At 37.5% G+C, this 10,821-nt stretch overlaps 1 protein-coding gene across 1 annotated transcript; it reads right to left on the bottom strand.

Moving 5' to 3' along the window:
• Nucleotides 1–2,697: 2,697 nt before the first annotated feature.
• On the bottom strand, nucleotides 2,698–8,946 carry LOC144640127 (mitochondrial import inner membrane translocase subunit tim16-like). The gene is made up of 6 exons (XM_078499335.1): nucleotides 8,667–8,946; nucleotides 8,509–8,593; nucleotides 7,488–7,576; nucleotides 5,089–5,142; nucleotides 4,127–4,192; nucleotides 2,698–3,366 (listed from the first exon to the last, which is right to left on the bottom strand). The coding sequence occupies exons 1-6, from the start codon at nucleotides 8,667–8,669 to the stop codon at nucleotides 3,268–3,270; spliced, it is 396 nt and encodes a 131-aa protein (XP_078355461.1). The 5' UTR covers nucleotides 8,670–8,946; the 3' UTR covers nucleotides 2,698–3,267.
• Between the last annotated feature and the right edge of the window lie 1,875 nt (nucleotides 8,947–10,821).

The raw sequence follows: 10,821 nt of genomic DNA, 5'->3' as shown, positions 1-10,821 counted from the left end.
AATACAAACTGTAACTCGAGTCTCAATTCATCCTCGTACCCAGGGTCTTCGTTCCCTTTGACCAGCGGTCAGGAATCGAGCTAACCTGCGATCAGGCGTTATTTTTCTCGCGGCGGAGGGGTCAACGGAAAAAATGAACGCCTGATACAATTACTTGTCGAGTCGTCTGTAAAAAGTCCAGAATCTGGACTTTTTTCTGATTGGTCAGAAAACAAAAGGCAACATTAGAACTCTATCCTGATTGGCTAATTGAGTTCAAGTCTAATTTCCGGTCCAAAAATATCGCGCGTAGATAATTGTTATCATGGCGGGTGTTGATCGGAATGAAGTAGAAAGCGAGTTCTTCTAGCTTTTAGAAAATCTCTCAAGAGTTTTGTGCACAAAACATTAAAGACGAACAAAGGGAGTTTATTCGACGAATAGTTTTGTGAAAGAAAAGATGTTTCGGCGGTGCTTCCGACGGTGAAGCCACCAATGGTGTCGAAGAGTATTACATCACACCACCAAAGACGCCAGACGATCGTGCCAGTGACGAAAACTACGACCTTGAAATGTCTGACCTGAGCCTTACACAAAATCAGCCTTTGCAGAAAACAAATTTTAAAAACCATCCGATCAGCTCGTTCAAAAGGGTAATTCAAACACATGTTTGTGAGAGTAAAATATAATTTGAAGGCGCTAATCACGGTTATCTGATGGCATCTCCGACATTCTCGACGACGTTGACAGATATTTTAATTAGGGGGCGGCAGACGACTTGACAAGTAATTGCATCAGGCTTTCCTTTTTTTCTCCTTCCCTCCGCCGCGAAAAAAAGAAAGCCTGATCGCAGGTTAGAATCGAGCGACCCTGGAAAGTCCTGATTGGAAGTCCGAAAATATCGGACTTCCGGTTGAATTGCGCATGCCTGACGGCTAAAATCAAAGATGACGTCCACATCTGCCAGCGAAGCATCCTCGTACCCAGGGTCTTCGTTCCCTTGCGCAGAAGGGACGAGGACTCGAGGTACGAGAATGGTGTCAATTATTTCTATCTTGTAACGGTTGGAAGCCACACCAAAAATGGGGGCATATTTACAAGCAACGCATTGATCGGCCTTTTTCCAAATGGATTATCATGTATATACATGTTATTATGTAAATAGTATTTTTTACATTTTAGTCTTTTTTGTCCCCTATTGTTTATGTTTTGACACAGAAATTAAAAAAAGGCGACCCTTAAGCCAGTGGAAAACTATAAGTTTCTGTGTAAGATTGGACTTCAAAAGAGTCGACTTGTGGCAAGTCTTGTGTAAGATCTAAATCGATGATTTGTCCCCAGTCTTTTTTGTCCACTATTGTTAAAAGGATTCTTTCTTTCGGTCTAACTTATGCGATTTGCTAAGAACCTTAAAATTGTGTCGCTACTTTCGGAGGGTTTTTCGGGTCGTCATCTTCGGAACTTTACTATAGTAGCATACATCGGCAAAGGAATAGTTTCATAAATATGCTGTGTAATATTGGCAGTAGTGAAATGCAAGAGTGATACACATTTTTAGTGACATTTCGTAGCTTGTGCCTGCTATTTTCTGAATTCATCAAGTCAAGTCTGGGTTGATTCTCTGATTCCCCAAAACACAGACTACATGTATTCTTTGTATATTTTAAAACAATATATTTTTAAAAGTTTCGAAAGGAAAACTTATTCCTAGGAATTTCAGAAATCAAATATTATTAGAGTAATAAATAGGAAAAATGTACTTCTCTTTTTAAAATTCCCTTAGAGTTTCGCTAGTCAAGTTGAACTAATGAAGCATAATTGTATATTTTTTCCTGGTAACATAATATTAATAAATTTATGTGTACAGGTACAGTCGAACCTCTTTAATACGGACACCAAAGGTACCGAGAAGAATGTCCGTATTGTGGAGGCGTCCGTACTACAGAGGTAGAGTTTATATTAATTTGGGTCTCCTTCGGACCGAATGAAATGTCCGTAATAGGGAGGTGTCCATAATTATTTTAGAGGTGTCCATTAGGAGAGGTTCGACTGTAGTTTCGCATCCCAATACAAAAATCCCCTTTTTTACGCCAACCTGTAATCTTATGGAGCTGTTACAGTATTTTAAGCCATTTTTCTGATAACTCTCAAATTGAAGGAAACCTCAAAAACAACAAATGGTAAACGCCACAGCGTACACTATTGAGATATGGATGCACGCGGGAGGTTGCTAAGCACGAAAGAAGTGTAAAAGTCGCCCGAGGCGATAGCCGAGTGAGACTCTAGCTTCTTAAGCTTAATATTGGTTCAACTGCAGTTCGTAAAAAGGGAACTACTTTTCAATGCTGAAAAATGTCTCACAAATTTTGTCCAAGTTTTAAGTTTCGTTCATTTTTATACTGTTACTATAATCAGTCGAGTGATTGTACGCGTAAAGATACGAAATAAAATATTTCACAAGAAAGGCCACAAACGCGTTGTTTGATTTATGTCCCACTAGTGGAACAAAAGTCATTCCGGTACTAAAAAAATCAAGAGGTGGGCGTAAATCTCTTACGAGTCTTTATCATTTTTTAGCCTGTTCTTCTAACGTCTCGTTTTCCCTATGTTGTACCAAAATTAATACAGGGCTGTAAGTAGAAATGGCGTTGTTGTTGTTGTTGTTATTGATAGCTCGCGACATGTACCTATGCTTCAAACTATTAAGCACTAAAACACTTGCATGTGACACTTGGCAGTCAGAGTTAACTGACCACCGAGATTATTTATTATGAGACAATAGACATGTTGTTCAGGACTTTTTTTTGTCTCTTACAGTTTGTCTCTACAATGAAACTCCAATTGTAATACAAATATCATTATGAACGAATCCTACTTGGTTGTTGGATGCCTGCATCACTATAATTTTTTTTATGTATATGCAGTAAAGTTAACTTCAGGTTATAATCAACAAAAAAAAATCTAATGAAATACCACTTTCAATAAAAAAAAAGACTGCTGCATTTTATAAAACTTGTGATTAACCCATCAATTTCTCTTTACAATAACAGTACACTGCCAAGTGGACAGGTGGTGAGAATGACATAATACATCAGCATTGGGACATGGTGTTTATGTACATATACATGTACATGTACCAAGAAGTGTATATTATAATGAAGGCAAGTTCTCCATGTTCGTAACATGTACATGAAGTGAGATCATTATATATAAACTTGTTTCATTGTTATATCACGGTCCAATGTAAACAAGTGAAGTTCAATTTTTAGCATCACATTGAAGCAAATGCTACGTTTCTGATTCACCAGTGTTCTTCTGTTTTTGCTGTTCATTTTCCTTTTCCTGCATGTTTAACTCCTCATCCAGCCGTTCCTTCGCTCTGACAACCTAAGGCCACCACAAAAAATACGATTATCAATACTTATTTATTTGTCCCCCTTGTTTTTGGATCAGTTGCAATTAACCGATTAACCAGTTGATAAGTTAAGATTTTAAGATCTAAAGGATGTATTGAAGCTGCCAGCACACCTCATTTAAGGCACATGCTATTCTAACCCCCTTGTTTTACTTTTTAAACTTTTTACTTTTTCATAGTCTGCACAAATCACTATTAATTTTTGTGATGGAAGTTGAGGTTCAGTCACACTCAATCACCCTATACATGTATATGTACATGTACTGATGTACATAAAGTCATATAATGTAAACCAAAAATGTTACATGTAGCTAACTGCATAATTGCATTGTTTTGTCAAGTTCTTTTAAACATGACTATCATGTGAAGAACAACTACGTAGTGACATGCCGTACGAGACAACAACCATTTTATTTTGCCAGAAAAAAAAAAGAAAAATGACAAGTTATCAAACTGTACAACAGCTTTCGCCATCTTTTCCCCTCCCCCACCTAAAAACAAACAAACAAACAAACAAACAAACAAACATACATACAAACAAAACAAACACACGCATTCAGACATCAAGCAGCTGCCATAATAAATTATAAATTCTTGGCCATGCTAAGAATGACCAGATGCAGTAACAATGTTTACCAGTCACTATGTATGTAGTATTTTTGACTGATTCTTCCATGTTACATGTAAGACCATGTGACCTTGTGTTGTGGTGAATGTGTGTTGTTGACTTACCTTTGATTGTAGGTAGAATGATCCTCCTGCCTTCTTTTCATTGATTTTGAAGAGGTGGTCATAATTCTGACACAATCAAACAAGAACATAAAGGTCTGGCATTTTATCACCATATTGACTTGTAAAATGTATACATGTATACTGTATCTCTATAGAGATGTAATATCACTGTGTGTTCAGAAATTTCCCATTGTACTGTTAAGTGAGTTTAATGTAGTTAGCTTACTGTTGAAACAAACTACATGTAGGTTCATAAAATTCTTAGACTAAAAGAGCCATTTCATGACACAGAAACCAGAGAAACAGTAAGCAGTGGTCTGACGGGCCACTGGGCTCAACACAGACATTATAGTACTTTTGTAGAAACTGTAAAATTTTAACTCCCCCGGAGTTCCCACTTGTTGTTTTGGAAGCTAGGGGTCCCTGGGTGGAAAGAGGCATGAAGAGAATAAAGTATCTTGCCCAAGAACACAACACAATGACCCTGGCAAGAGCTTGAACCTGGACCAATCCAGAGTTCAGTGCACTATCCATTTGGCCATTGCACCTTCCAAAAAGAGCTAATGTATAACATAGGGAAAGTGCTTTGAAAAAATATAATGCCCTTTGCACCACCTGTAGTCACATGGTACAAAATCAGTCATGGCGGGTTTTAAAACACACAGTGGGACATTCAGAACATCAAAGCGACTCACACCAGTCAAGCTTTAACTTCCCTTGTTTTGAATATCAGACTAGTCACATGGTACCCAGTCAGCAATGTTGGGCGACAAGTAACGCAAGTGTGATAATTACACCTGCGTAACTTGCAGCCCAGCATGGCTGATTGGCTCCAGTGTGACTACAGTCATGCAATGGGCCTATTAAATTGTTAAGTAGTAAACTGTAAATTGAAACTTCATGGCATAATTATACAAACATGTACAATGTACAACTCTTCCAATCATTTTGTGTGAATTTACCTTTTGAACCAGTTCTGGGTCTAAATCTTGAACATTAAGGATTTGCTTAGCCTCCTGTTAAAAGAATTACAAGTTAACAGGACACACAATATCATGTGGTTAACTGGTACCAGCCCTCCAAGTTAAGACCATTTTAGTTGCCATGGCGACTAAAATTTTGGAGCTGGCGACTAAATTGGAAACAAAGTTGAGAAGAAGGATTGAAAGCATGAGCTTAATTTGGCGACTAAAATTTTTTACTGGCGACCCAACTTGAGCAGTTGGTGGCCAAATGGCCACTAAGGAAAAAAATTAACTTGGAGGGTTGGGTACCGTTGCTACTATGATGGTTCTTCACTTAGTTCATTTAATAACTTACACTACAATTACAAATAACAAGACGACAAATTACAAGTACTCCCTATTTTTGGCACAAAATATCGTCACTTTGTAAATAAACGTGTAATTTTTGCATGCTTGGCTGAAAAAACAAACAAACAAACAATATCAAAGCAAGATGTGTGTTATGGAATTCCTTTGTTTGTGTGTACTGAAACAATAGATGAAGAATAGATAGGGATGTGAGAACAATTCACACCCAAAAACATTAAACTGGTGAATGAGACTTTTATTTTCAAGGCCACCAAGGCTAAGTACCAGTGTAAATTAAGGAAGGAAATAACAGGGTCACATGACCTTGTCAAACATAAAAATGTGCAGTTCCAGAAAAACTCCATACCCACCCCATGGGAGGCCAAAAGTTTTAAAGGAAAGTATGGAGCTTAACTGGAATTTCCAGAGCAGAGGGGTGGGGGAGGGGGATTCAAACCAAAAATTCTTCCATGGGAGGGTTATGGATACAAGTATTTTCTGGAACAACACAATATGTGGTAGTGCAAAATGGTTGCCAGAAATGGAAAGAGCATAAAACTCCTAAGGTTACCAACTTTGAGGTTGCTGATGCTTTAGCATGATATTTGATAGTGGTTTGAAATGAAGTGTTCAAAATTTAGAAGATTTGTATGCTTGAGGGCAAGCCTTGCCATCCAGCAAGTTATTCCTGCATACAAATCCTTAAAATTTTTAAAGCCTTTAAACCACCATAAAATCTCATGCTTAAGCATCAGCAGTCTCAAAATTGGCAACCTTACTAATTTCACCATGCTCTTCTCATTTCTGGTAATCTTAATGCACTACCCCCTATTTTTATGACTGACAGGGTCATGTGACCATGTTCTGCAAAGGTCCTACTTCCATAGCATTTTGTTAAAATGCTTTTCATTTCCCTTACTTTAAGATTTTGACAAATTCTTAGAAATTCAATGTTAAAAAATGCATGCAAAATGATTTTCTACTATGTAACTTTACTTGTCACAGTTTGATTACCATACAATACTTTAACTGTACTTAAAATCTCTATTTCTCAAACCTCCAAATTATTATTTATTGACTTGCCCCAAAGCAAAGGGGCTTTTCAAAGACAATAATCCTACCACTAACAATAAAATCCTAAATTAAATGCGATAAAGCAATATTGTAAACCCTTATGTCACATACATGGAACTCGAGACAAACATCATTTCCCTTGGATTCACTTTACTCAAACACTGCAATTTTACCCTCAATTTCCCTAACCCTCCTAATTCAAACTCCTACAAACGTGACCAAATTCTTGGCACTGGTGGAAGAAATTGACCCTCTTTAAATCAAATCTTTAAAAATTTTAATTAGAACAACTTACACTGCAAATGTAAGTATCGAGTTCAGTTACATGTATGTCTGCACCCTGAAGCAAACAGTTCTAGACAAGTGTATTACACAGCAAGTGACAAATTTGTCATCTATTACTGCAAAATACAGTACAGTGCTGCTATTGTGCCACTGAGAGCCTTGTATTACACTGAGCATAATCAAAAATCCCTTTTTAAAGAGATTTAGTTTTTTCGCAGATGACATGCAGGCTGAACAGCACCAAAGCACCAGAAACATTTCTGACAGGCAAGAGCCTATCATTTGTTATCATACATACACGATTGAAGTGAGTTCTGTTCTGCTCATCTGGCCTGCAGTGTACATCTCTAAATATTGTTTTGTTTGTAAATAAAATTAAAATCTAGGTACATGTACATGTATGATAGTACTTCTATGATTAATTTGTGCTTTCTTGGTCATTGTAAACAGCACTGGTAATTTTGTGTAGCTTTACCCCACCTTGAATATCTTGAGCTCTATAACTATTTTTTGATGCAGTCTACATGTAGCTTGGAGGTCCCAATAAAAAAAATTTGATCCAAGGAGTACCCCTCTCTGGTTTGACCCTAATGCGTGGTCAGCTAACTGGCCTAGCAAATGCAGGAACATCACCTCGCAAAATCTCTTGCCTAGTTACCTTACAGTGTATAATAAAATTACAAACGAACCTGCAGACTCACTCCCATGACACTATTTGTCGCTGCTCTTTTAGCCCCTTCCTGGGCTCCTTTGGACGCTCGCTGAGTTGCTGCTCCACCTGGAGAAGATAACAAAAATGAAGTTCAATAAAGTAATAATAATAAATGTCAGTGGATTTACCATTACTGTTCTAATAAGAGACACTGTAAATTCTATAATAAATATTGCAAATTAAACACAAACTATTAAGAATCACAGCTGACAGGAGGCAGACCTGTTGGCTATTTATAAAACATGACTGAGGAGTTGCATTCAGGACTACCAAGAACAAATCTAGTTATTGGTAGGATGAAAGATTAGTGACGGGGGCCGCCAGTTCCCTAAACCGCTCAGTCAGACACTGGCTCCATCAGAGGTGGCTTGGCTGACAGAAGAAAAAAGCATGTCGCAGTAGAAATACACACACTTGTGTCACACTCGTGTGACATAATTAATGAGGGTTTTTAAGCCTGCTGATTCAAATAATTATGTTTGCTAATAAAATGCTACTTAAGAATCACGTGTTCTGTCTTTCATGTAGACCATTACAACCAATGGAAGCATGTGTAACTGTCAGATCTACATTAAAACCCTTATGTGTACTATGTCAGCATATGCACACATAATTTTATCAGTTTAACTTTTAAATTTTTCTTTTCACAAAATGTATTTCAGACCGAAAATTTTCCCTAGGATAGAGCTTATTTCCGCTGATCAACTACCAACTTCTACATGGCCGCTTATTAACTTTAATTCTTAGTTATTTTAGCAGTGAAACTCGCATTGACTGCATGCATGCATACAGTAGTACATCAATTATAAACTCATGTAAGCTTAAGTTTAAATGCATCTATTCGCTGAATTCCTTACTATATCCTTGGTAATGCAAACTATTCCTGTACGAAAAAAACATAAGACGTTGTTCCCTTCTGCGACTTAAAACGCTGAAAATGTTTAACAAGATAAGTAAATTTAACTACATCTGTATTGAGGACTGATTGCATCACTCACTTTGAAACTCTTGACGTAGCGCTTTTGCAAATGCTCGCCCAATAACTTGACCACCAAGAACTATAATTTGCGCTATAAATCTCGCCTGTAAAAGAAGTTCACCGTCAGTTAAAGCTACCAAAAAGCATCGACAACCCCCAGAAAGCGAAAATACTCACCATTTTCAGAAATATTGATTAAACGTACTATAAACACGTTTCTTCCGACATCTTTTTTCACCAATTTCGTTCCCAGACCCCCTTGACCAGTTCCGCTGGATAAGGGTTACGCGGGCTCTGGAACGAGATTCCTATCGGTTTCCAGTCCTTCTCATGTTAACGGCTGTGTCAGACTTGAGTGTCAGACAGAGTTACCATTCTCTGTTTTTCTGGTCATAGCTCGCCAAAAAAATTAAATAAAAGTTTGTTCACTAATTGCTTATGTAAATATTTAAGTTTTCTAAAAGCGGCCTTTTCTATGAATAAGAGTTTTTGCCATTTTTGCAGATGCCAAATATGAAAATATGTATTCCTCTCATTAGTATTTGATTAATTTATAGCTCGCTCAAGGCATTAGCAGCTAAGACTGAATACCTATTCACGATTTAGTTCTCTTTGTAGTTTGGTAGAGATTTCTTTAGACTAGCCATTTCAAACTTGTGCAAAGGCACGTCGGCTCTAAAACACTGATCTTTTCAAATAGAAAGTATACTACAGCTAATTGAAGAAGATAACGAACTGCGGAAAATGACCGCCGCGCGCTGAATAAATCGTTTGTATTTCGTTAATTGCAATCTGTCTGCCAAGTTGCCTATCATGGGAGAGGAGGAGATTGGAAGTTGTCAATTACGGTGCAACTGAATTACCTAAACTTCTAATGAGAGGCTCCGAAACAAAACAATCCGTGTGCAAAAACCTGCGGCTAAAAGGTCTCCCAGTAGTCTTTTTTTTTTTTTTTTTTGCAATTCTGCAGTTGACACATTCTTATTCTTAATCTATTCGTTAGAGCTGGCATTCGATTCTTACTAAAGCTCACCAAGAGTAAATAAGTCCCCTTACTTTCCCTTAAGCTCCGGCACCCAAGAAACAAGCAGCTACCACGAGCATTCATAAAAGGCTCCTACGCCGAAACAACAATACGCCTACAAAAAAACTTCTCAGCTGCGTATGCTAAAAAGTCCCCATAGACTCTCCGCGGACCGCAAAGAAATAGTTTCAGCATATATTATTTTAAATTCTGCAGTAGCCAAATATTTATTCATCTCGTTAGCAAGTAGGTTAGCATTTGATTTTTTTCGCAGCCCGCTTAAGGCATTAGCAGCGAAGGCCTATTCACGATTCAATGCCCTAATTTGTTTACAGATTTCTTTAGACAAGTCATTTCGAATTTCTGCAGAGGCACGTCGGCTTTAAAGCCCTGATCTAAACAGTAATAAAAGAGGGTAACAAAGAAGGATACTGACCGACGGTTCATAAATCATTTATATTTCGTTAATTGAAATCTCTCTGTCAAGTTGCCCATTATGTTGAGAGAGGAGGAGATTGGAAGTTGTCAATTATGGTGCAACTGAATTAAACTTCTAAAAAGAGGCTCCGAAACAAAACAATCTCGGTGTGCAAAAACCTGCGGCTTAAAATTTTTCATAGTCTGTCACAAAACGCGAAGCCAAAATGAAGCAGATTTTTTGGCCATTCCGCCGTTGCAACATGCATATTCTATTCGTTAGAAATTGACATTTGATTCCTTTTACAACTCACCGAAGGCTTTTAGTAGCTACGAAAGCATACGAACATTTATTATCACTTTATTAACAGTGAGCGCCCGTTGTCCAGAACTTTCTTTAGAGATGCCATTTAAAAAAAGGTTCAAAAGCTTCTGACCTTAATAATAATAAATAAGAATAACAAAGAAGGATACAGACCGTCGCTGAATAAATCATTTATACTCCTTTAATTGCAATCTCTCAGTCACGTTGCCTATCATGTCCTATTATACCGGGAGAGGAGGAGATTGAAAGTCGTCAATTATGGTGCAACTGAATTGAACTTCAAGGATTAATGGGGGATTATCTAAGGAATGCTGTGCCTTAATTAAAACAGTATTTAAAGGATTAAACGACCAGCAAACAAGTCAGATCAACAACTCTTCAAACAGGGAGTAGCTCCAGAGAGACAGAAAAAAGCCAGATAGCAGTATTGCAAGTTATCTTAACATCAAGAACACTGAGTAAGTTTATCTGCATTGATATTGAGTTAAGCCTAGTGTTTTTTTATGCTGCATCATGTTAGTGAAAAGATAATTTGCTAGCAGCTAATGGTTTTATAATAATATAAG

Source organism: Oculina patagonica, unplaced genomic scaffold, assembly GCF_052425735.1.
Source record: "Oculina patagonica isolate OP01 unplaced genomic scaffold, crgOcupat unplaced193, whole genome shotgun sequence".
Classification (NCBI taxonomy): Eukaryota; Metazoa; Cnidaria; class Anthozoa; order Scleractinia; family Oculinidae; genus Oculina; species Oculina patagonica.
This window is presented reverse-complemented; position numbering and strand designations above follow the sequence as displayed.